This window comes from Momordica charantia, assembly GCF_013281855.1.
Source record: "Momordica charantia cultivar OHB3-1 chromosome 8 unlocalized genomic scaffold, Mcharantia_2.0 BLBB01000008.1, whole genome shotgun sequence".
Taxonomy (NCBI): domain Eukaryota; kingdom Viridiplantae; phylum Streptophyta; class Magnoliopsida; order Cucurbitales; family Cucurbitaceae; genus Momordica; species Momordica charantia.
The window spans coordinates 18,791,734-18,819,564 of NW_028275166.1; the positions used below are offsets into that span (position 1 = coordinate 18,791,734).

General features: G+C 35.8%; 1 protein-coding gene and 1 pseudogene across 1 annotated transcript; one reads left to right on the forward strand and one right to left on the reverse strand.

The window, feature by feature from the left end:
- Positions 1-2,097: 2,097 nt before the first annotated feature.
- On the reverse strand, positions 2,098-2,688 carry LOC111023495 (RING/U-box superfamily protein). Its single transcript, XM_022300956.2, has one exon. The coding sequence runs from the start codon at positions 2,686-2,688 to the stop codon at positions 2,098-2,100; it is 591 nt and encodes a 196-aa protein (XP_022156648.1).
- A 15,186-nt stretch (positions 2,689-17,874) lies between these two features.
- LOC148209711 (uncharacterized) lies at positions 17,875-18,411 on the forward strand (annotated as a pseudogene).
- The last annotated feature ends 9,420 nt before the right edge of the window (positions 18,412-27,831 follow it).

The following is a 27,831-nucleotide window of genomic DNA, read 5'->3' on the forward strand; positions in this document are numbered from 1 at the left end:
AAAAATTGAGCTTAGGGCAGGGGGTCACGGACCCACCACTCAGTACGAACCCTCGAAGATCGCCCATGAACCATTCATATCTAGCATCCTAGTCGTGGAACTCTGATAACTCTCCAAAAGAAAGTTATTCTAGTCATTATTGGGGAAATTTTGTGCAATTTATTGTTAATGTGTGCCTATTTTAGCTTGAGAAAATCCTGAATAATATAGAAAATGAAATTTGACTGAAGTCCTGTGTATTGACTGTTTTGGTCTAAGATAGTACTGAATTCTCCTATTATTGGCTCTTTTGCGCAGGTTTGGGACTGAAGACAAGGGCATGGGAAAAATGTTGAGCCCAGAAAGGAGTTGATGAAGCATGTTGAAGACAGAGCATTAATAAGCTGGTGTAAACAAGTGTTGGAGCATGGATTCACAACACAGTAAGTATCCCATACAAGGATATTTTACCATGCAAGTAAATTTACCAGCTGGGTGCCGTAAAATTGGGACCATCGAAAGGGATAGGATGACCTAGCCGACACACACAGATCCCAATAGAGAATATTCTTCTATGCTGGAAAAGACAAGGGAGAGGAATCTCACCCTTTTCGGAAAGAGAGCTAACAATAGAGAGGAGCTGGTGTTGCCATTGCGTGCTGGTGTCTCCATCTGTGTTTTCTTTATCTATTTTTTCGGAAATGGATTGTATATTTCCCTTGCCCATTGTGTTTTGTCTTTCCCTCGTTAGTTAAACCTCATTTCGAGGGAGATTTATATGCTGTAACTATTGAACAACCAACACTCTAACTGTTTTCTTCTTGTTATTTAATAGAGTTGTGCATATTTTCCTTCATCTTACTGAACACTGTTGGCCCACCTTGTTTAGTATGCTAGCTTTCGTATGATGCGGAAGGAAGTATGGTTAGTTGACTTGCTCTATTTGTGATTAGCTACTTTTCTTTAGCAGGTTTGTGGATACTTAGGAATGAGGTCCCCTAGTAATGCTTAAAACTTATGTTATTGCTCGGGTATCTATCAACGGGAGTTATGGGTGTCCATGTTTGGGTGTCTCAGAAGGGAACCATATTGAGTTGAGCAATAGCGAGTGATTTCGTGCTAGAGTAGAGGTTGGGATTTATGGCTATACCACATTTTTACTTGTTTTATTTAAGGATAATAACTTTGTGATTTCCGCTGCTAAACATTTATAAGTTAAGTTTTATTAAGTTATCGTTTTCATTTTTAGATGAAAATACAAGTTTTTATCTTATTTTATTTTAATGAAATTATGTTTTATGAGTAATTATTTCAATATTATATTATTAATGACATATAAAAATTGGGGTCATTACATCAACACTCAAACCTCTTGTCAGTGCGCCAACACCTGAGAGTGCATTTTCCAATATGTTCTAAAACATAATTAAAAATATAATTTTTGAATTATTGAATTCATGATTGTTGGAAGTGGGAAGCCTGTAGTTCTACTTTTCCACGAAACAGAAACGGACCCTAAAGTTTATTAACATTGTCAATATCGCCAATAGTGGACACTTAACCAATCAACTCAATTGGTACCGCCCCGCTCAACGGGCCCCCAAACCAAGTGTACCTCTTTTGATAAGATGTTTCTGAAATGTTTTTCTCAACGATACCCAAATTGCAACGGAAAAGTTAAAATAGCTACCTCTCAACTAAACACAATCAGCCTTTCCGAAACATACCAACATTATGTATCATAAAAGTATCACTTCGACTTGCTTCCAACTCATTGCTAAAAATAAGCAGATGATCATCAAACCCAAACATGATAACGATGAGAATATAAATTAGAAACTGAAAACTAAAGAAAATTCTAACTTTTAAAAGAACCCATAAATCAACCTAATGAACTGCGTCTCGTTCCACCCAAACAAATACAAATTAACAACAAGCCAATCGCAGCTTCGATTCATGCGGATTACTTGCAGATTATAGATGGTGATCAAAAGAATTTACATAATTACATCTGCTATATACAGAACAACATAAAAAGGAAAACAACCTTTATTCTATACACAATCCTTCTCAACACAAACAGTAGAGAATTTTTTTTAAAAAAAAGGTGCCAAAATTCTAATCCTCTGCTTCATGATCGGAAGCACTGGAAGGAAGTGGATTAGAATCATCACTTCTGATATCATTATTGAAGGAAAAACCAACCCAAATCTCCCTCAGCCTCCTCCCTCTCCCTACGACGTCGTTTTTCTTGCCATCCCCATCATCGACGGGCATCTTGTGCCTACAAATGGGGCAAGACCCATGAATTCCAAGCCATTTCTCTATACAATTGGGATGGAATTTGTGTTTGCAAGGCAATTCTTTGGCCGTAGCACCAATTTCCCACTCATCCAAACAGATCACGCACTCGCCCTCCTCCAGGAGCTGAACGGCCGGAAGCGCTTCTATGGAGGCTTTGGAGGCCGGCGGCGGCCCATCCTTCGAACCCAGGTCGCGTAAAAGCGATTCCAAGGCAGAGCTCCCCTCGATCACCACCATGCTCTGGGTAAAGGGGTTCACAAGAAAAAACCTTTCGCTTTCCCGATTGGCCGGATTTCGGGATTCTTGATTTGGGTCGTCTCTGCGGTTGTTGGTGAAGCCGAAGAGGAAGGGCGTGAAGGCGAAGAGAGAGGAAGTCTCCGGCGACTCCGGTTCAGAGGAAGCCATGGATCTGGAAATCAAGAAGCTGTGTGCGGCGGCCACAATTATAGTGGAAGGATCTGGAATTGTGAGATTATATGTTGAAGTGTGTTTGGGATTTTATTAGACGACACAAAATATAATTACAAGTTGGACGCGAAGTTGATCCATCGAGGCCCCAACGCCAAACAAGCCGGTGCCCGTCCCTTTCAATCAATACTAGATATTTTCTGCCCTTAACAATTGGTTTTATTAAACTTGGGTCTATCCATTTTTAAATTCATTCTGTTTTTGTTTTTCACTTAATTTCTTTTCCCGAAAATTGAAACTAGATTTAAGTCTTGTTTTGGTACTTTAACTTTTACCTTGGTTAGATTTTGGTCCTTGAAATTTTAAAATTTTTTTTAATTTTGCTCGTTCCACTCTGAAACTGTAACCATTTTGATTATTAAAGTTTCATAACATGGGTTGGGAAACTACGATGGATACTAAAATTGGTTGTATATTTGCAAAGCTTTAACTAAAGAACCCGAACAACCCAATCTATTTGGACTCGGTTGGGTTAATAAAGGTTCAGTTTGAGTTGGATAATATATTTTTTTGTAAATCGAACGGTTCAGTTTGATTGGCGAGTTTGGTAAAAATAAATTTGATTAAACCGAATCGAACTGGAATTATATATATGTATGGATGCATGTTTTAAATAATTATCAGTCTTCTAGTTTCTCTTTTTACCTCTCTCAGTCTCTCGATCTCACATCTCTCAATCTCGATATCTCTCAATCTCACCCCTCAACAATCTTACGCTCTCAATCTCATCTCTCAACAATTTTATTCTATCCTCCATCTCCGAATTCCCCTTCTTCCCCCGCTGATTTCCCCTCTGGTTTGCTCTCAGTTATAGAAATTTTCAGGTTCCAACACTAATTCAGCCACCCTCCCTTCATTCTCCCCAGTTTTGCGATGCACCCGGTCGTCAACTCCAATCTCTCGTATCTTTCGACCATGAAATTTGGGAAGGAATTTAAGACCCACATGGAATATGAAAGATCTAACTAGGTTGCTAAAATATTATTATATTTTTAAAGCTTCAAATTTTTGGATCTTAGAAATTAAAACAATTAAAGTCAGATGACACAAAGACGTTTTTCACGTGGTTCGATTTTCCAACCTAGTCCACGAGGCCACGTCCAGAGAATAGGATTAACAATCAAAAGTTAGTACAATTTACTATCAATATCGACTTATGCATAAAAGAACCCTCTCCTTAAATCATGCCGCAATACTTGATCGACGATTGAATCTTCTCAAACACAAGCTTCCGTTGTGTCGTAGATCACCGCTTGAACTCCCTTGAATGGTGGATGTGTCTTATCAAATACTTGATAAAAATCTCACAAAAGAAAACAACTCTCAGAATTGTACTTTATCGAATTACATAAAAAATTATCTCTCAAAATTTTACACCATAAACAATGCTTGAACAATTTGAGAGAATAAAACAAATTAAACATGAAAAATTGACATGAGAAGGAAAGTTAATTTATCACCATTTCAATTCAACCACAAATCTCTCAAATACAATTAAAACACAATTTTCATATAATCAATTAGTAAAACATTCTAAGAAATAAAACTAGCCTTTGGAAAAATTTAAGAGCTCAAATTCAAATTCAAACCTACAAATAAATTGAATTATACACATAGAATAAATAGAGAAAATGATTAAATAAAACTTAATGCTTTTGCCAAAAATGTCAATAAATAAAATTCCTTTCAATCTCCCGTTTTGCATTTATTTGTCAAAAACACATTTAAAACAATTTAACCAATCAAGAAATATTTCTCCCCTTATTTTCTCCAAAACATGACAAAAAAAACTCCCCTCAATAAAATATCAAAATAACAATTTTTTTTTTATAAATTATTTAAACAAATGATCACTAGCACAAAGAAATAAAAAAACATTTAAAAGATAGCATATAGAATCAAGTCTCAACCAAAATTTCTTTTGAGAGCATAAGATAAGATATCATTTCTCGCTAATTTCTTTAATTTAAAGCATTTAGGTAAAATGTTCATGAATACCACAAAAATGACATATAGGAATAATTTTTTTAATTTACCTTTTACCTTTTGTTGCATAGATGTAAAAGTGGGATAGGCAGTTGAAGAATCATTTACTGTTAGACTCATATTTCGTGTCTTCACAAAAATTGAGGCCTTTTAACTTCTCTCTCATATCCCAAACTCTTTTTGTTGCATGTAGATTTTTCTGTACCCGAAAGATAATCTAATTTCGAAGTACCAAGTTCACCTTTAATCTCCTCAATTTGTTTATTTTTTTCAATAAGCAATTTATTTAAACCCACAACGTCAATTTTTAAATCCTTTTCATTTTTTATCAGTTTTGACTTACCAAAGCTTTGTTGGCTTTACACATCTTTAACGATTTAGTGAATATACTTTGGTAAGTTCTTTGAGAAAATCTTCATCAAGTGCTCAATATAATCTTCACCATCATAATCATCTTTCTCAATATCAGTATTTTCCACGTCATCTTGTAAATTCTACACACTCATAGAATTATCAATAATACAAGCTGCAGTAAAAACTATATTATCGACTATAGGTTCTTTTTGACCTGAATCTTCATCACTCCAAGTACTTGTTACCAAGTTGGTGTTTCTCTTTAAAAAGTATGAACATTCAGTCAGGATATGACCGTAACAATCACATTATTTACATTTTATCCCTTTTCTCTTTTCTTTTTGTTTAAAAGAAGGATTATTGCCTTTTGAAAAATTTTGGGAAGTTTTAGAATTCTTTGCGATCGTTTTTCATAATTTTACTAAAATTGGTAGACAAAAAGGCAAGTTGATCATCATCAATATTTTCTCCATTATCATTGTGGGCATAATTAAAAGCAATAGATTTCTCTTTGTTTCTTTCCAATTTAATTCAAAAGTTCTAAAGAGAGCCCATCAATTCATCTACCTTCATATCATCTAAATTTTTACTTTCTTCAATAGTCGTTATTTTATGACAAAACCTATCGGGTACAGATCTAACGATTTTTCTAATCAATTTAGAGTTTGACATTTTCTCTCCTAGCAAACGATTCATTAGCAATATCACATAATTTAGTGTAAAAATCATTCAAGCATTCATCTTCTAACATCCTAAGATTTTCAAGCTTAGCAGTAAGCATCATTAATTTAGTTCACTTAACATCACTGTTTCCTTCATAGGTTTTTTTATAAGATGTCCCATGCCTCTTTTGCTGATTCACATGTTGAGATGAGTTTGATTTCATCGGCATCGGCTCCATTAAAAATGGCATTAGGAGCTTTACTATTGCAATTTGCTAGTTTGTCCTCTTCAGCCAACCATTCTATTTCGGGCTTGGTGGGAGCTGTCCATCTGATCAATATCGATTTCCAGGCCCTTTCATCCATAGCTTTGATAAATGCTCTCATTCAGATCTTCGAATAGTTGTTTACTGTCAACAAAGGTGGTCTATCAATGGAAAAACCTTCTGAAATAGACATTTTAGCACCAAACAAATTAAATCAATAAAAATCTCAAAAATCTCACTAAAAGAAATTAGTGCACTGCTTTGTTACCAATTGAAACATATAACTAGCTTGCTAAAATATTATTATATTTTTAAAGTTTCAAATTGTTGGATCTTATAAATTAAAACAAGTCAAGCGAGATGACACAAAGACGTTTTTAACGTGGTTCGATTTCCCAACCTACCCCACGAGGCCACACTCAGAAAATAACATTAACAATCAAAAGTTAGTACAATTTAGGATCAATATTGACTTATACATAAAAGAACTCCCTTCTTAAATCATGCCGCAATACTTGATCGACTCCTCCTTCGATTGAATCTTTTCAAATACAAGCTTCCCTTGTGTTGTAGACCACCGCTTGAACTCCCTATAATGGTGGATGCATCTTATCCAATACTTGATAGAAATCTCACAAAAGAAAACAACTCATAGAGTTGCACTTATCGAATTACATAAAAAATTATCTCTCAAAATTTTACACCATAAACAATACTTGAACAATTTGAGAGAATTAATCAAACTTTGCTCCACACTTTTGCTTGATATGTTCCAAGCATACACAATAAATAGACAAGAAAAATTGACATGAGAAGGAAGGTGAATTTATCACTATTCCAATTCAACTACAAATCTCTCCATGCAATTAAAACACAATTTTCATATAATCAATTAGTAAAACATTCCAAGAAAGAAAACTAGCCGTTGGAAACATTTAAGAGCTCAAATTCAAATTCAACCCTATAAATAAATTGAATTATACACATAGAATAAATAGAGAAAATGATTAAATAAAAGTTAATGTTTTTTTGTCAAAAATGCCAATAAATAAAATTCCTTTCACAATAGACGCTCTCTGAATGGAGGGACAAGTTTCTCTATTACAAGGCCCTCAAAAAGCTCCTCAAGCATTACCCTAATCTCCCCTATGCCCCTTCTCTGACACCCACGAACCATTTTCTTAATTTTCTTCATCCATCCACGATTATGCAACTGCTGCATGTCCTTGGAATTCATGGTTGCTATGAGACTGGGCAACCTGATGATCCAACCCGATCCAATTCGAAATTTTTTTTTGTTGGATTGAGTTGGATTGGGATGATCCTTATGTACGGTTTTGTCAGTTTCCTGATTTGAACAAATTAAAAAGTCGTGTTGGTCAAAAAAAAAAAAAAACTCCTAACCTGACCTAACCCAACACGTGAATACTCCTATTTCACTTAATAATTTTTTGGTCATAAATTATTAGAGGGTTTTCATTGTCTAAAAATTGTGTTAAAATTTTGTAAATAAAGATCAAATTGGTTAGTTATTAAAGTACATGACTAAAATAGACATTTTGAAAGGATTAGGATGAAAAAATGGTATATAGATCAAAATTTAACTTTTTTAAAAGTATAGAAACCAAAACAAGGGACAAAAATAGTATTTTGAAGTTTTTATTTTAAGTTGTTGCACGCCTCTTTAAACCCTTTTACGTAATTTACTTTTTTAACCTTGTGTATCACTAACATAAAGAAATTGGCAAAAATAAGTCAACTTTAAAGGGTTAAAAAACTTTGAATTAAGAGCACTTTTTAGTTGTGAGGTGAAAAAGACCTTATTGCCATTTACAAATTTTCCATCGAATCTTCTCAAAATTGAAACCATCCATCAGGCATGCACAAACTCTTCCCTCTAACAACTATTCAGCGACTCCTTTCCTTGCTTATGAGACGACGATGACGAACTCCCAAACAACTAAGGGGACATCGACAAACTCCTCGATGACTTTCAAGGCGAACAAAATCCAGTGCAATCGCGAAACCTTCCTCACAACATGTGCGAATAAGGGCAAAACTAGTCAACACTAGTGAACCCATTGAACTCTTCAAGGGCGTTCTTACTCGGTATTGTTACTGATGCCCTGGGTTCGTCACCAAATTATTCTATTAAGCCGTGGCTCTTATACCAAAATACAAAAGTGAATTAAGCATGAATTCAACAATTGTTATTCAAAAGCTTCATATTCTCATTTCTTGAATACAAGAGAATTTCTTACAGACTTATATAGAAGAGTCTATAGAGAAGATGAGAACACTATTTTGTTACAGATATCAACTATTTCCAACTGATTTACAACTAATACAAAACTACTAACCATATGCTTAAATGAGCTGCCTTAATAGAATTTTGGCAATTTGAGGTCTACTCAAACTGATCTAGGAAGAAGAGCAAACACTTGACCATAGATCGAGATACAAAACAATTCAAGGCGTCGATTCGTCTTTAGGCAGAAAAACTACCTTAAACTTTTAGGAAGTTCTAATAATCCTTGATTTCAAGGGTAAAAAGTACACAATTCATGCTAGTTTTTGACTTTCTTGCGTAAGTTGTGTTGATATCATGAATATATTTAGGTAGAAGTGGTACAAATTCATTGTGCATATTTTATGCTTACATAACTTCGTAAATCTAAGATATCTGATGCATATTCTAATCGAAACTTATGTTTTTTAAGCAAAAAAAACAAATAATTGGTACTGAAGTGTGCGAAGCGCAAAAGTGCAGAGCAAGAAACAAAGAAGTGTGCACCAATTGCATTGACTGGATTTGTTGTTTTCCACAAAATTGTAAAGTGCAGCATACGAGAACATTTTGATGAAAGCATTTATTCAAATCTATTATAACATTTAAATCTATTATAACATTTATAACTATATGATGCATTATACATATATGCTATATATCAAATATACATATTATACATTGGTGGGATTTTAAAACTACATGGCATACATTATGCAATATATATTCAATTAAAATATACATTCAAAATGCATAAAATAATTAAATAGCAAAGTTGGACCGAATTTTGACATCATAAGAAAGCAAAATAAATAATTAATTAAAAAACCAAAGAAAATACCTGAAACAGCACTCGATCTGCGAACCGAGACAACGCAACCACATCGATAAACACCTGGGACAGCACCACGGTGCTCAGCACCGTTGCGCTGATGCAGCAAACAGCAATAGTTGCAGCGCCACGGCGCTGTCTGCTGTTCTTCGGCAGCGCCATGGTGCTTCCTGTGCAGACTACTTCGTCTTCTTCGCTGTTTTCTGCAAAATTTCACCCAATTCGACACCACGAACAGCTTTCGAACGACTCGGACTTACAGACTCGATACAAAAACATAATGCCCAAAAACGCCGGACCCTTACATGATCAAATCAAGAAAAAAATGCTGTCTACATGCCCAAATTCGCAAACATTCAACTCGCAAAACCCACATTTCGAAAATGGATAACAAACCCACCAAAAACAATGATTTTGATCGCAAAAAATTTAGAACGTAAACGCCGCTCTAATACCAATTGATGGGACGCAAATCCCGAAGCGGAAACGACGAACGTGTTGTTGAATTTTTAGGAACAAAAACCCACAAAGCCAAAGAAAAATACAGGGAGAAAGAACTTACATTTGAAGACCTTCTTCAAATATTTTCTAGTGATTTCGTTCAACACCACCACCGATCTTCCTCGCTATCCTCTGGGAACCAGAACTTGTTTGTGGGAGCTTTTTTCTGATGTGTTCTGTTCTTTTTTTATGCAGAATCTTTCTGCAAAAATTGAAATGATCCCCCACGTCATAACATAATTATTAATTATATTAATATTAATAATTAATAATTAATATATATATATATACAATTAATTAATATTGAGTAATTAATTATTAATCTAATTAACAATTAATTAATTAAATATATATTAATTAAAATAAGTAATTAACACTTAATTATTTATTTATTTAATCTCAAAATAGAATCATATCCTGGAGTAATTCTCTCCTATAACCTATAGTTTTAATATACATCTTATGCATATTATTTTTAACCTATACTTTTAATATGAATCGTATTCATATGGATTTTTATTTGGATCTCATTCAAATAATTTCTCTCATAACATATAGGTTCAATTTAGAATAAACCATATATTATAATTTATCAATATATATAGAATCCCTTAGAGCAATTTGAACATTTCAAATTTTTCCAAAAACTTGATCCTCGTTTTACCCGTTGTGAGCTAGTAAGGGAACCTAATGGACCTGCAGATCAGAAGCTCCAACGATGTGAGATTAATCGGTCAAACTCATCGATTGAGTTAATCAACATTCGTTAATTGCGGGTCACTCCACTAAAGACCCGTAGTTGCACTCTTCTCACTGCAGAATGTGTTGTGTCCACGGATATACAACCAATAATGGCAAGTCAATCCTTCACGCGTGCTCGTAACTTAAGCTGGATCAAATTATCGTTTTACCCCTAAGTTACATCTTACTCCTTAAATACCACTGCTTCTCTAATGAATAACTGTTGCGCCTAAGCTTAATAGCTAGAGGTTAAGTGCAAGTGCACACTATCACAAGTAATAATCTGGAAATATTCCAAGTTCGTCTCCACGGGGACTAGTTTTCTTTTAAAATTGATTTTGCAAATTGCTTGAATGAGCAATCGGGTTTGGGATAAAAATTGGTGAATAGGTTGGGAAACATAATTTAAAAGCACCAAGATTAAAAAACCAACCCCCCTACTAAGATTTAGTTCTAAAAGATGAATTACACCTATCAAGTGTGTCCGTAATTAAACTCAATTTATGCAAACTACTTCAACTCCTATTCCATATAGCTTTTGGTTTGTTTAGAAGCTTAGGCTAGTGTTTACATATGTCTATGCAACTCTAGAATCCTAAATAAATCAAGTTCCAACTTAATTTTAACGGGTAAGAGAGCCTATGTCTAGGATCTTGTTTTAGTTCTTATTTCTAAGTAACTTCCCGTTTTACCTTGATGAGATCTGTTTGTCTCCAACCTTCCCAGAATTAAATTCAAACTAATGTGATTTAAACAAGTGGCCAACAAGAAAATCAATTGAATAAATTGTATTAATCAAGATAAGCAAAGAGAGCGTAATACGTCGTGCTCACTGATAGATGTAATTTAAATAGATGAACTAAACTCGTAGGAGGGTTGAAGAAACAATTTACCTACTGATGCAATTGAAAGAAATTAAAACACAAGAGAAGATAACAAAAGAAAGCATTTTAATTAGAATTGGAAAGAAAGTACAAAATGGAACAAATTGAATTGCAATAAAATAAACAAGAGTAATTGTAGAAAAATAATTGAAAATAAAACTTAAATACAAACTACAAAACTAAAGTAGAAGGGAAAACAACAGCATGGAAAATGAGGTGCCTTGAAGTGATGATAGAGAGCTCTTTTATAGGCCATGAAGGTAACAAGACGTTGAAAAATGCATGGAAGGTTGGAAACCACTCTTTGTAGAAATTTTAGGAGTCAAACTGAATCTTGGACCAATAATTTGGTCAAAAGTTGTTATTCCCGTTTTGACAATCTATGCATTGAATGTGGCTGGCGCATTGCGAAGCTGGAAGTTCCAAAACAATTGGATGGCGCATCCTTCTAATAATCTGGAAATACTTGGTGTGCGATGTGCCTGACGCATTGCAGTCATCAATTTTCAAATTTCCTTACAAAATAAACAAATTTTCATCAATTAGCCTCTATTTGCTTCTAACTACTTGCCTAAGTCCTTAATAACGAAATATGCACATTTTCCATGAATTATATGCATTAACATACATTTTCCATCATAATTTGGTCTCAACCAAGCATGAAAACTACTCTTTGTTAGCCTTTAATCAAGTCTTATCACACCTCCAAACTTAATATTTTGCTTGTCCTCAAGCAAAAACAAGAACTATCAAATCAATAATAAGCATGCAAAATTCAAGAATAAACCAAACATCAAGCAGAGCCGAGTAATTTGCTCATATGGTGTCTTAGGAGGAACGTTAAAGCTCTAATCCTTACTACTTTTCTCAAGCAAAATCATCATAAAGCCACCTTTGTTTAAAAGATAAAAGCTTTTCAAATTCTTCTATTGTTTAACTCAAAAAACTTTTTCAAATCCAGTAGAGAATATGCACACTCCCTTTAATGAAAATTTTCTAGCACAAAAATGACTCGAAAATAGGACAGTCACTCAAGGGGTTCTCTAGGCTGGCAACCAATCCGAGCTTGTCGATTAGTGAGTTGCACAAAGTCAAGCTAGATCAAAGTTGCTACCCTAAAATTACGAGTATCCCTAAGTGAGACTCTTTTCGCAAATAGAGTGGGAACTGAGTTAGGGCAAGCTTCCTTACTTTTCTTCTCTCATTAAGTTCTCTTGCCACACTATTGGGGTTTGAAGTGGAAGACATGCAAGGCTTGTCCTTGCATGCATTTGGTCTTTATATTGGTGATGAAGATCACTTGGAGAAGGCTAATGCTTCCTTGCATAACTGCAAAATTTTTCCACTCAAATTTAATTATTTTATCCTAGCCATTAGTGCTTTCCCTTTGCTTTCACTCATAATTCAGTCCCACAACCATGTTCATCAACCCGAGGATAGCATGAATTTGCCATTAGTGGTCCCATTGAGTTAGGAGAAGAAGTTATAGTGGACGTCTTCAAAGGTATAAAGTTAGTCACTTCCTCTTTACATTTTTCATCATATTTTGAAGCATGCTTATTTTAGTTAAATTGCTTCATTAAGTGTATTATGGTCCTTAGCTTCCGCTGTGCATGTCTAAAGTTCCATCAGAAACAACAATATAGGGGTTCGAACCCATGAATATTGATATGGTATCAGAGTCCAAAATGTTTAAATGAGCATCCGGTCCAAAAATATGATCTGGCATGGATCGATGAGTCAAAATAACCACGATCTTAAGAGGGCATGATAAGGATCCCACATTGAAAAGATAAAGGACTTAATAAAGGTTTATAATATAAATGGTTTGGAGATGGAACCTCATGAATATTAATACATTATTCAGTCCAAAGGACATGACCTTATAACAATAGGACTTTTGTCTATGATGACGAGGTATGTTCTTGATCGAGAATGTGCACTTTGATCTGGTTGTAGTCAGAGTATGCATCCATGAAAGTTAGTAGCTCATGCTCGTTAGTTGTATCTACGAGTTGGTCTATCCGAGGAAAAGGAAAGCAGTCTTTTGGGCATGTTTTGTTTTAGCTCGTAAAGTTAATGCACATCCTCTACTTTCTATTAGATTTTTTTAACTAATACCTTCACAGATATATTGAGCTTTAAGAAGCCTTTATTAACTTTGTCTACAATTACTCACTCGTATCTCTATTTACAGGTCGGCATTTCGTTTAATAGGTCGGAATGAGGGGTAGATGTCGAGACGATGAGCCATTATTTTGGGATTGATGCCTAGTATATCTTCATAGGACAAGGCAAACACATTAGCATTTTATCTCAAAAAATGAATGAGCTCTAATCGGTTTGTGGCTCTAGCTTCATTCTGATGCTGACTTGCTTCTCAAGAGTAAATACTGGGACAAGCTCTAACTCTTCTACAGGTTTTCCACGATCTTGAGAAGAGAGGCCCTCTCTTGGGTCGGCTAGCTTTGTGATAGCCGAACAGATTGCTATCTCTTTGAGTGCAACTGAATAACATTCCCTCGAGATCTTATGTTCACCTCGGACTATCTCAACCCGTTTCTCAATCGGGTACTTCAAGACTTGGTGCAATGTAGAGGGAATTTCTTGAAAGGTGTGAATTATGGGTTGGCCAAATATGGTATTGTAAGCAGAACTTCCATTGACCACCACGAACTTGGTGACCTAGGTGATTTTGGTGTCACCCTGATCAATAGTAAGGAGTAGCTCGATGCAGGCTTTTGGGGTGACTAATTCACTAGTGCAGTCGACCAACGGGTTGTTGTTTCATGTCAACAATCGATGTGAATGCAAGTGTGCAAGGGTACACTTTTTTTTTCCGCTGATTGTAGTATAAAAAAGGTTGAAATCTATAAGGACTAAGGATATTATTCTAAGCGTGAGTTAAGAATACAAAAAATGCAAATAACAGATAATCGATGTTTGTATAACTAAAGTAAGTAAAATGCTATAGAAATGCATAAAGAAATTCAAAGAAAGAAAGTAAAGAAATAACAGATGCTAGAGCACACGAAAACAGAGAAACAGTTAAAAATAAGAAATGAATCAGGGGGAATCACTATAAATTCTCTCACTAACTCCAAACTAATGTTATAGTATAATCAAAATGCCAATTACCCAAACCGACGTAGTTTTCTCTCGAGATACCAAAAATGCTCATTCCCACCTCCCGTTATTAAACTAACAAGCTTGAAGAACAGTTTATAGGCATGATAGGGTAAGCCTTATCCCTAAGTACTCACCATCCTACTTTAAAAGAGTGATCTAGCACAAATAGAGTTTATAAAGCATTAAAAATACTTTCCCAAGTCACAAGAGAGCTAACAAACTGAAAATGATAACCAAACACATTTAGTAAGATGAAAACATTAAAATAACTCTATTAAATAAGTAGTATAATATACAAAAACATCACAATTGGAAAGCTACATCAGTAGACTCCCTTCTAAGAATGGGGTTTAGTTCATGAAGAAAAGAGAATAAAAAATGGGTAAGAAAAAGACATAACCCATTTGTTGGAGAAGCTTCAGCAGCAGCCCTAAATCCTTCAGCTCAATAGACACAAAAGTTCCAGCTTCTAATCGTCAGCTTCTTCCTCGAAATGAGTGCATAATATTGTGGATTTCAACTCCTTTGTGGCTTCAGAACCGACTTTTGAGTATTTTTCTCTCTTGAGATCTATTCCCCCCCTTAGGGATAGATAATGAGACAACCCTTATCTTATTTCCTTTATAGCTCACCTGAAAATTAAGGCAAAACCTGATAAAACGCATGTAGTACGGATATTATTAAAAATTTAGCGTCAAACTTGTTACTGCGCTGCCTTGAGATGCTGGAGCATTAGAAAGGCTCCAGCATAGCTAGTTTCGCGAAGCTCCAGTATTCCTACAGCAATCCTCAGTAGTACTTTGACACAACATCTTCAAATTTGCAAAAACATTCCAAAATAGCAGAGATTTAGCTATAACTTGAACAACTGTGACACAATGAGGATTTTCTACCGCATAAATAAATTCTTCATTCAAGTCCTCACTTTACATGTTAATTAGACAAGGACCCTCGCCTCAAAGCATCAATTTACCCATTTAAGCAACAGAAAATTCTCTCTTTTGAAGAGTTATCACACCTCCAAACTTAGAACATTGCTTGTCTTCAAGCAAGACTACACATAAAACCCTGAAATTGAACATTTTGTCCTACTGAGAACCATATCTTGCATCAAGCTTCACTTTCTGTGTTCACATGTATTGTAACACATCATACAATTCATTCTATCAGCTTGTGCTTTGCCAACAAAGAGAGTAGCTTGGGTCTTGCTCTAACTCTGGTAGAAGTTATTTCCCCTCACTCTAGCATCCTTCTACTTTCCCTTTCAAAAATCGGTCTCACTTAGAGACTTATTTCTCCAACTCCATTTTGCTTACCTAAGACAACTAGCTCTTTTATTACTAGATTGGTTTCACAACTATAGGCTACTAGCCCTTCCTAATCTTGCAGCCTCTCATAATATGAGTTTTTTTTAGATTTTTTTAAGACTGAATTATAGGATTAGAAAGATTCATAGTTGTACAATTCTGAACAAAAAAGGGTTAAAAGCAAAGTGAATTTTGACAGCCTCAAACTTAAAATCTAGCATTGTACTCAATGCAACTAAGGACATTAATATGAAGTGCTCTAGCATACCCCCAACTAGCAGCGAAGAAAATATAAAAAAGTGAGAATACTTTCGTTAAGCTGGTATGTAATATGTGGATGGGGAAAAATACTAGCATCGAAAAGGGTAGAAGATCCAATAAAGTAATACTAAAGTAGGGCCTGGACATTGATGCGTGAGCTATTGAAAATTATTAAGTGTTCGTGGTTTATGACAGGTACTAACAAGGCGATGCTAGGGCTTCAGTACTAAAACCAAAACTAGGGAGAAAGCAAGAACTTTTGCTACTCACAACTGATGTCTTAGCATTTGGCAAAAAGATAGAATTATACATGCCTCTACAATACTACTACTAAATAAAGTAAAGACAAACACAAGATGCACAATACACAGGTGAAGCAGAAATTAAAACCAAAATGAGGGGTAGATTACTGGCTGAAAATTAAAACCATGGAGAATTTAAAAGCAAGAAACATAATTGAAAGACAATGGAATTTTAAGTAGCAGCAAGAGGAAATTAATTCCTCTTTTCAACATCTTTTTATTCAAATTCTTAAATCAAGTTTAATTTCCCATGTTTGAAGTTGATGCTCCAGCATCATGGCTGCTCTAGCATGCTTCCTATTGCTTTCTATAGAATTTAAATTCCACATTCTGCATTTAATTCTGTTATGAAACAAAAGATGCAGAAATTACTAATAAACTAAAACTTATCTAACTACCGATTAAATCACAAATAAAATTGACATTAAAGAACTTCAAACATGGCAAACGATAAGGGGAATGAAAATGATTTGGAAATTAAAATACTTCCCATTATACAACTCTTTTTAATTTTATTTTTTTTCTTCTTATTCTTAGAGGCTATCATCAGCATCAGAAGAATAAAGGTAGGCATTTAAGGTGTTCCTAAGTAGAGTCCAATTGCATCAAGGTGCCAATCAGATCTGTCATGGAAGCCGACAATTCTCATCCCCATAATTGGGAATGAAAATTTGGTTCCATCTTCAACTCCAAATGGCCAATAGGTTCTTCTATTAGTTTCTAGAGTCAAAGATCGAATCACAGTGGTCGCATTTATGATATTATGTAAGTCGCCATAATAGCCATGAACCGAAACAAAATACTTGCCATACAAGATGATCAAATTTAAAATAGCATATGCTATATCTGATTTTCTTTTATTTTAGTGGGATATTAATTTTCTGATGTTAAGCCTCCTATCAACATGTGTTGATTTCTTTTTAGGTTCAGTGTTTCTAGAATGTTCCTACTTTTCATAATGGTGTTGACAGATGATTCTCTTTTTTTTCCTTTTTTTTTTTTTGCTACTAATTATGTGGAACCAATATTCAAAGTTTGTATAGTGAGAATCGTGTAAGTTAAATTTGTGAAGAATCCTTACCTTGAATTATTAGTTGGGAATAGTTTGTCACTATGTTGGATTGAGGATTGGAGTGTGGAAAAGTTGAACAAAAATTAGTTGGGAATTTAATGAAAAAATTAGTCCTCTCTTGTTTGGAGAACAATACCTCATTTCTCAAATGTTATTCATAGTTGGGTATTGGATCATTCGTGGGTCAAAAGCTTAGATACTTAACTCATACTTTCTAAGTTGTATTCTTAGAATAAAAAAATAAAAAAAGAGTTGAGTATTCTTAATTAGTGAGATTATTCAAACCTTTAAAATATTTCTCTCCAACCTTGAGCCTTGAGAAATTGTGTCGTTATCTTTAGGTTTATAAAAAGAAGGTAGTCTGACTTTTTGTCCTAATTCCTATAAGATTAAACTTTGTCCATTTGTACTAATTCGTAAATTTATTTAAAAAGTATATTGGATAATGAATAAGGATTGTTTTAAACTTAGGTATAGATTCTCAAGAGATTATATAGAAGGAGTTGAACAATTTATAGAAGTAGAAAAGTGCCTTGCAAATGAGGATTGGAAAAACAAGATGCCCATGTAAGAATTGTCAGAACTCAATGGCAGAATCATTGGACGGAGTAGAACAACATTTATTTATATATGAAATATCTCCTTCATACAGTCAATGGGTCTATCATGGAGAACCAGCCAACTTAGCTCGATTTCGAAAAGACCCAACTTCTACAATAGATGATGAATTACCTATAGAGTTTAATGTTAACAATGTTGACAATGAGATGCTTGATCATCTAAATGATTTCGAAGGGCCAATGATAGAAGGGGAAAAGGATGTAGATGATGGGTCGGACTATAGGGATGAACTGAAAGCTAAAGTTGAAGAAATAGATACTTCAAACAATTTTGAGGAGTTGATGAATGAAGCACGTAACCAGTTGTACCTTGGTTGTACAAAATTTTCCTCGTTCAACTTCTTCGTGAAGTTGATGCATACCAATGTGCTCAATAATTGGAGTAACAAATTGTTTGATGTGTTACTATAATTATTGAAAGATGCATTTCCACCCAGTGCATGCTATATGACATAGGGCTAAGATATGAGTTCATTCATGCTTGCAAGTACGATTGTATATTATTTTGGAAAGAATTTGTTGATTGTCAAAGTTGTCCAGTATGTGGTGAACCCCGATATAAAATAAATTATGGAAAGGCTAAGAAGATTCCACATAACGTTTTACGTCATTTTCCACTAATACATTGGTTAAAGCAACTATTTTCATTGAAATATATTGCTTTTGAAATGAGATGGCATAAGGCTTAACAAGTTGAAACTGATGGTGTGTTACGACATCTAGCTGATGTTGCAGGGTGGAAACACATATATAGATACAATTCTCTTATTCTCAATACTCTATAACTTCAAAATTTTCATTTGCGAATCTCTCCAAATTCTCAAATTTTCTTTTCATCTTATTTCTGAGAGAAATTTATTGTTGTGAGGATTGAATGTTCACAGGAATCTGTCGATATTTCCGATTAAATCCTCTTGTTTGTAGACGTTCGATAGGAAAAAATTGCTATTTCCCTTTCTCCACAGAGAAACGTTTATTCCAAGTCACAATATATGAGAGGAATTTCAAGGATATTTAGAACTTGAGAAATCTCGACAACGTGACTTCCTATACCCACTTATCTTTTGGGAGAAAAAAGAGGCGGATATAAGAATAAGAGAAAAGCAGAAAAAAAAAGGAAAAAACATGTATAGAAATAGCGGAAGCCCGGATGGGAGGAAAAGAAAAGAAGGGGGGAGGATAGAACCACTATACTATCACGGTCAACTATACTTAATCATTTATCCTATTAAATGAAAAACATTAACCCATTATCCTAATCCTGGGCGGATAGTGGGAATCGAACCAGCGTCTTCTCCTTGGCAAGGAGAAATTTTACCATTTAACTATATCCGCATTTTTTTTGAGCTCAAATTTGTACATTCACTCTATTTAAGAGTTTGTAAGTGTGTGTTTCAAAATCCTCAACTCATTGTAACGATGTGATCCTCACCATGGAGAGGATCATCTTTGCTCTTAAGAAGGACAGTGTACCAGTTTGACTCCTATCGTGGAAAGAGTCAGAATTTCAATTTACAACCTAAGAGGTGCTTGGGAAGTGGAGTAGAACAGTTCTGCCGAACCACTATAAAAATTCGCGATGTCAAATTTCTCTAACCCTCTCTCTTATTTATTTTTGCAATTAATTTTAGAATTTTATTGATTGATTTGCATTTCTCTTGTTTGCCTTAGAATTTATTTTATCTTACTTTGTTAAAATTGCATATCTCAAAAAGTGTATTATTTTTTTTTTTTTAAATTGGGTCCATTTATTAAAAAGTTTACATTTTGTTAATTAAACTCTATTCACCCCCCTCTAGGGTTGCCATACCGATGCAACAATTGGTATCAAAGCAAGATTGCTCTTCTTTGATAAACTCAATTGTTTTTTAGCTATGACAACTTTAGGTTTCATCCCTTTTACTGATAGTCAATCTATTACTAAGCCTCCTTTCTTTAATGGTACTAATTATAATTATTGGAAAAATAGAATGAAATTTTTCTTGCTTTCTATTGACTATGATTTATAGGATATTGTTGAAGAATGATTTGAAATTCCAACAAAAGATGTTGATGGTTTTAGAGTTGTAAAGCCTAACGAAAAATGGTCTATAAATGTAAAGAAAGCATGTTCTTTAAATACTAAAGCTACTAATTACTTGTTTTGTGCTTTTAATGACGTTGAGTATAATAGGGTGTCTATTTGTAAAACCGCTAAGGATATATGGGATAAATTATAAATTACTCATGAAGGAACTACTCAAGTAAAAAACAAAGATTGACATGTTAGTTCATCAATATGAAATGTTTAAAATTGATGATAATAAAACTATTTCTGATATGTTTATTAGATTTACTAACATTGTTAATGCTTTAGAAGGACTTGGAAAAGAATACTCAAATCTTGTGAAGGTAAAGAAGCTCTTATGGTCCTTGCCTAAACAATGGGAGTCTAAAGTCACCTCCATTCAAGAGGCAAAGGATCTCAAGACTATCTCCATGGATGAAATTATTGGTTCGTTGATGACGCATGAGATAAAGATCAAGAAAAACATGGAGGATGAGAAGAAAAATAAAGAGAAGAGCATAGCATTAAAGGCCATCACCTTGGAAGTTGTCTCCAAAGGTGAGAATGCCCTTGATGAAGATGATGTGGCATATCTCTCACGTAAGTATAAAAATTTCATCAAGAGGAAGAAACAATTCAAGACGCATTTCTCCAACCAAAAAAAGTCAAACAATGAAATGAGCAAAAAGGATGAGGTAATTTGTTATGAATGCAAAAAACCGGGTCATATTAGAACTGATTGTCCTCTTCTTAAATCATCTAAGAAATCCAAGAAGAAAGCAATGAAGGCTACTTGGGATGATAGTGATGAAAGTGGAAGTGAAAGTGAGAATGAAGAAGTGGCCAACTTTTGCTTCATGGCTCATAGTGACAAAGAGGATGAACAAGATGATGAGGTAAATCTTGACCCCCTTTCTTACGATGAGTTGTTTGAAGCTTTTGAGAATATGCAAAATGATTTAGAAAAACTTGGTTCTAAATATGCTATGCTTAAAAAGAAATACAATGCCTTAGTTAGTGAAAATAAGTCTTTACTTGATGATATTGCTTGCTTAAAGAAGAAAAAGTATGATGTTGTGAATGTCTCTTGTGATAAGCATGTTCTTGATTGTGATGAGAAAAATGCCTTACTTGATAAAATTAGATTTCTTGAGCATGATGGTTGTGAAAAAGATAATTTGATTAAATTGCTTAAGAAAAATGAATCAAATGCTTTAGTGGAACTTGATAAGACAAAAGATTCTATTAAAAAGTAAACAATAGGTGCTCAAAGGTTGGACAAGATAATTGAAGTAGGTAAGCCTTATAGTGATAAAAGAGGTTCAGGCTATCTTGATGAATGCTCTACTCCCTCAAGTTCTGAAACTATTTTTGTTAAAGAATCTCCTAATATGCCTAAGCTTGTTGCTCCTAAGGTTGTATCTGAACGTGCTAAAATTAACTTGTGCCTATATGTCATTATTGTGGTGTTGAAAGGTCATATACGACCTAAGTGCTTTAAATTAAAATATGCTCAAACTACTTCTCCTAAAAGAAATTTCTCTCAAAGGGCAAAGTTTCACAATTCTCCAAGAAAGAATTTCACCAAGAAAATTAGGATGCATAAATGTGTTGTAAAAGATAATTCATTGCATAATGTTGTTTGCTTTTCATGTGAGAAGTATGAACATAAATCATATTCTTGTTACTTGTCTAAATCTTACGCTTTCGATGAAAATTAAAAAATGAAATGGATCTTAGTTATTTTCATTTAGCCGGGATTTATCTAAGTAATATACCCTAGTCTTAGAATACTAAGTGGGAGCTAAAGAGAATTTGTAATGTACAGCGTATATATTTGATATACAAAGTATATATAACATACTTTTCTCTCTCTATCACGTTCTCCTTTATATTCACACTGTGAGTTCCATACTCGACCTCGTGTCGCCCTGGGCGTGGCCTCCCTACGGAAGGTGTTTGCATGGTTCAATATCGAGGTGAATGGAGATAGTATTCATAGTAAGTGGGAGAAGCACGTGTGACAACACATCCTGCGGTCTCCGCCATTGGTTTGCACCGTGAGGTTTCATACATAACCTGCATGTCGTCCTGGAGCGACTATCCCAACGGAGAGTTCATTGTATGGAATCAAAACCAAGACAAACTCCAGAAATGGATAAGGGTCTCTTAGGTTTTGCTCCAATATTTTCTTTCCCTACGGCGAGATTATTGAGGTGAATCTCTGAGGTCCGAAAATGACGGGTCATACTTACGGGGAGTTGTTAAGTTAGTTAGCAATTTCCTGACCAAATAAACGATGACTAAAGTTTATAGGAATAAGAGTTATTCTGGTGTAAAATTTAGTTGAGAAAGTCTCAATTCAATGAAGGAGCACCTGTCTGCCCTACGGTAGCTGTTGCTCTAAATCATTGAAGCGTCGTTCAAAACAATTTTGTTAGGGTGCTTAATTACTTTTACTAAAATTTGATTGGGTTTAAAGGCTAATGCATGAAACTGATATAAGTTGTTTTTACTTTCAGCATGTCTGCTTCCATTATTGCACTCCTAGCCGGTCAAAAAACTTAACGGCAAGAATTACAAACAATGGAAATCGAATCTAAACACTATTCTCGTGATAGATGATCTTAAGTTCGTCTTGCAAGAGGATTGTCCTCAAGCTCCTGCGCCTAACGCCACTGTGGCGGTGCGCAACGCCTATGACAGGTGGATCAAGGCTAATGACAAGGCCAAGGTCTACATCCTGGCGAGCATATCTGATGTGCTTGCCAAGAAGCACGAGGACACGGTCACCGCTAAGGAGATCATGGACTCGCTGCAGAGCATGTTTGGACAACCGTCCTCACAGGCTCGACATGAAGCCCTTAAGTTCGTTTACAACTCCCGCATGAAGGAGGGCTCCTCAGTGCGAGAACACGTTCTCAACCTGATGGTCCACTTCAATGTGGCTGAGTCGAACGGGGCTGTCATAGATGAGCAGAGTCAGGTAAGCTTTATTCTGGAATCTTTTCCGAACAGTTTCCTTCCATTTTGCAATGCGGTTATGAATAAGTTGGAGTACACTCTTACCACGCTCTTAAACAAGTTGCAGACCTACCAGTCTCTTATGAAGAGTAAGGGACAAGAAGGGGAGGCAAATGTTGCCACCTCAAAAAAGGTTCAACCGAGCCTCTGGAACCAAGTCTGCACCCTCTTCTTCTGGAAGTAAGACTTTTAAGAAGAAGAAGGCTGCTGGTAAGGGGTCTAAACCTGAATCCACTATTGCGGCTGCCAAGAATGACAAGGCCAAGGTTGCAGAGAAAGGGAAGTGTTTCCACTACAATATGGACGGGCATTGGAAGCGCAACTGCCCAAAGTACTTGGCCGAAAAGAAGAAAGCCAACGAAGGTAAATATGATTTTTACTTGTTTTGGAAACATGTTTAGTGGAGAACGATGACTCTGCTTGGATACTGGATTCAGGAGCCACTAATCACGTTTGTTCTTCATTTCAGGGAATTAGTTCCTAGAGGCAGCTTGACGCTAGAGAGATGACTTTCAAGGTCGAAACGGGAGAGGTCGTCTCAACTGTGGCGGTAGGGGAGCTCAAGTTGTTTACAAACAAGAATATGTATACATTATTAGATAATGTGTATGTGGTTCATAAAATTAAAGGAACTTAATTTCAGTATCTTGTTTATTAGAACATATGTATTCCATTTCATTTCAATTGAATGAAGCGTTCATTTCGAGAAATGGTGTTAATATTTGTTCTGCCTTGCTTGAAAACAACTTGTATGTGCTAAGACCAATCATAACTAAAGCAGTTTTAGATACCGAGTTATTTAAAAATGCTAGAACTCAAAATAAAAGGCAAAAAGTTCCTCAAAAAGAAAATATCTATCTTTGGCACTTAAGATTAGGTCACATTAATCTCAATAGGATTGGGAGGTTGGTTAAGAATGACATTTTAAGTGAGTTAGAAGACGATTCTTTACCACCATGTGAGTCTTGTCTTGAAAGCAAGATGACTAAAAGACCTTTTACTGGAAAAGGTGATAGAGCCAAAGAGCCCTTAGAACTTATACATTCAGACCTTTGTGGTCCGATGAAAGTTAAAGCTCGAGGAGGGTATGAATACTTCATATCTTTTATAGATGATTATTCAAGGTATGGTTATTTATACCTAATGCAACATAAGTCTGAAGCCCTTGAAAAGTTCAAGGAGTACAAGACTGAAGTTGAAAATCAATTAGGTAAAACCATTAAAACACTTCGATCAGATCGGGGTGGAGAGTATATGGACTTGAGATTCTAGGACTATATGATAGAACATGGAATTACGTCCCAACTCTCAGCCCCTGGTACGCCTCAACAAAATGATGTATCAGAAAGGAGAAATAGAACCTTGTTGGACATGGTTCGATCAATGATGAGCTATGCTCAGTTGCCTAACTCGTTTTGGGGTTACGTAGTGGAGACTGCAGTTTATATTTTGAACGTAGTTTTATCAAAAAGTGTTTCTGAAACACCTTTTGAACTATGGAAGGGTCGTAAAGCTAGTTTACGTCACTTCCGTATTTGGGTATGCCCGGCACACGTGCTCATGACTAATCCAAGAAACTGGAACCTCGTTCAAAAGTATGCCTATTCGTAGGTTACCTTAAAGAGACGAGAGGTGGTCTATTCTTCGATCCTCAAGAAAACAGAGTGTTTGTATCGACAAATGCTACTTTCTTGGAAGAAGACCATGTTCGAGATCATAAACCACGAAGTAAGTTAGTGATTAACGAGATTTCCGAAGAGGCTACAAACACGTCAACAAGGGTTGTTGATCAAACTGGCACTACAACAAGAGTTGTTGATGAAGCCAGTACATCACGTCAATCACATCTACCTCAAGTATTGAGGGTGGCTTGACGTAGTGGGAGGATAGTGTCACAACCTGACCGCTATGTGGGTTTAACTGAAACCCAAGTTGTCATACCTGATGACGGGGTCAAGGATCCATTGACCTACAAAAAGGCAATGGAAGATAATGACAAGGACAAATGGGTCAAAGCAATGGACATGGAAATGGAGTTGATGTACTTCAATTTCGTTTGGGAACTTGTAGATCAACTTGACGGGGTAAAACCCATAGGGTGCAAATGGATCTATAAGCGAAAACGAGACACCGAAGGAAAGGTACAGACCTATAAGGCGAGACTTGTCGCAAAAGGCTACACACAAAGGGAAGTGGTGGACTATGAAGAAACCTTCTCCCCTGTAGCTATGCTTAAGTCCATTGTCACATATTATGACTATGAGATATGGCAAATGGATGTCAAGACTGCTTTTCTGAATGGAAATCTTGAAGAAAGTATTTATATATCTCAACCGAAAGGGTTCATAGCTCAAGGTCAAGAGCAAAAGGTTTGCAAGCTTAAACGGTCCATATATGGACTGAAACAAGCATCTCGATCTTGGAACATAAGGTTCGATACTGATATCAAATCTTATGGTTTTGACCAAAACGTTGATGAGCCTTGTGTATACAAGAAGGTTGTCAACAAAACTGTAGCCTTCTTAGTGTTGTACGTGGATGATATCCTACTCATTGGGAATGATGTAGGATTCCTCACTGACATAAAGAAGTGGCTAGCGACTGAGTTCCAAATGAAGGATTTGGGAGAAGCTCAGTATGTTCTTGGCATCCAAATTCTAAGGGATCGTAAGAACAGAACGTTAGCCCTGTCTCAAGCAACTTATATCGACAAGATGCTTGTTCGATATTCGATGCAGAATTCCAAGAAAGGTTTATTACCCTTTAGGCATGAAATTCATCTGTCTAAGGAACAATTTCCTAAGATACCTCAAGAAGTTGAGTATATGAGATGTATACCCTATGCTTCAGTAGTGGGCAGCCTGATGTATGCTATGCTGTGCACGAGGCCTGACATTTGCTATGCGGTAGGGATGGTCAGTAGGTACCAATCAAACCCAGGATATGATCACTGGACTACTGTTAAGGGAATCCTCAAGTATCTTAGGAGAACGAGGGACTACAAGCTGGTGTATGGCGCTAAGGATTTGATCCTTACAGGATACACTAACTCTGACTTCCAAACAGACAAGAATTCAAGGAAATCCACGTCGGGGTCAGTATTCACTCTTAACGGAGGGAGCGGTAGTTTGACGAAGCATCAAACAAGGATCCATCGCAGACTCCACCATGGAGGCTGAGTACGTTGCAGCTTGTGAAGCAGCAAAAGAGGCGGTTTGGCTTAGAAAGTTCTTGACAGATTTGGAAGTCGTTGCAAACATGAACTTGCCCATCACAATTTATTGTGATAACAGTGGTGCTGTGGCAAATTCTAAAGAACCTCGGAGCCACAAGAGAGACAAACAAGTCGAAAGGAAGTACCACCTTATACGGGAGATAATGCAACGAGGAGATGTGATCGTCACAAAGATTGCTTCGGAGCACAATATTGCTGATCCTTTTACGAAGGCACTCACGGCTAAAGTGTTTTAGGGCCATCTAGAAAGTCTAAGTCTACGAGATTTGTACGATTAGTCTAGGGCAAGTGGGAGAAATGTAATGGGTATAGTGTATGCCCTAGTTTATTGTATTTTTCCTTTGCTTTATGATAATGTACACCCCACTCGAGATTAGTTCAAGTGGGAGTTTGTTGGGTGTCTTGCCCTAAACTCGTAGTTTGTATTTTTTGTGTAAAAACATATCTATATTCAATAAAGTTTTATTCAATAAATTTGTTGTTGAATTCATAGCATTGCATTGTCCAAAATCCAATAAACTAAACATCCGAGGTTATTTTAGTGTTACTGGGACAGTATATGTACTGGGTATATATTTGATATACTGGGTATATATTTCATATACCCCAGATATACGAGGTATATATTTGATATACCCTGATATACAAGTGGATAATGTCCCGTGAATAACGTAAAGGGTCTATAGTATATGGATAAGGCTGGGTACCTTATCCTTGCAACACTATGGATACGGCCCACTCTGTAAAGGTTACAGACGACTCGATCCAGGTCGTTTGTGTGGAGACATGCGAGTGGGGGTATCCTATACAATGAGTGTGTATAAGATCGGACCACGAAATATCCAATCTTTAGATGTAACATCGTTAACTAATACATTGCTGTTTCTTAGGATGACCAGACAACTCATTCTCAATCCTGAGTGAGTTATGGACTCCTTTCCGTGAGGGCTCGTCTTTTGATCTGTATGAGTGAGAGTGGCCCGAGTTGCCGACTCAATATTCCTACCATCTTGGGGACGAGACCGAGTGGGGAGCTGGGAATATAACTTCACAAGATGGAATTCACTCCTCCCCGACTTTAGGGGAGTAGATGAGTGTTCTCTTAAATGCTGACTCCGGGACTTGAACAAGGGGCCCCACCCTCTCATTGGCCCGAGAGGGACTTCCGGTTATTGGTCGGACCATAACCGGGTTGTTCATTAGAGGAGCAGTGGTATTTAAAGAGTAAGATGTAACTCAGGGTAAAACGGTAATTTGACCCAACTTGAGTTACGAGCACTCGTGAAGGACTGACTTGTCAGGTTGTATATCCGTGGACACGAAAACATTCTGCAGTGAGAAGAGTTCAACTAAGGGTCTTTAGTGGAATTACCCGTAGTTAACGAATGTTGATTAACTCGGTAAATGAGTTTGGCCGATTAATCTCGTATCGTTGGAGCTTCGAATCTGTAGGTCCATTAGGTCCCCTTGCTAGCTCATAACGGGTAAAACGAGGATCAAGTTTTGGAAGAATTTGAATTGTTCAAATTACTTAAGGGATTATATGTATATTGATACATTATAATATATA

Excerpts from the sequence above, each read along its gene's own strand:
- LOC111023495 (XM_022300956.2), bottom strand. The coding sequence starts at position 2,688 with ATGGCTTCCTCTGAACCGGAGTCGCCGGAGACTTCCTCTCTCTTCGCC.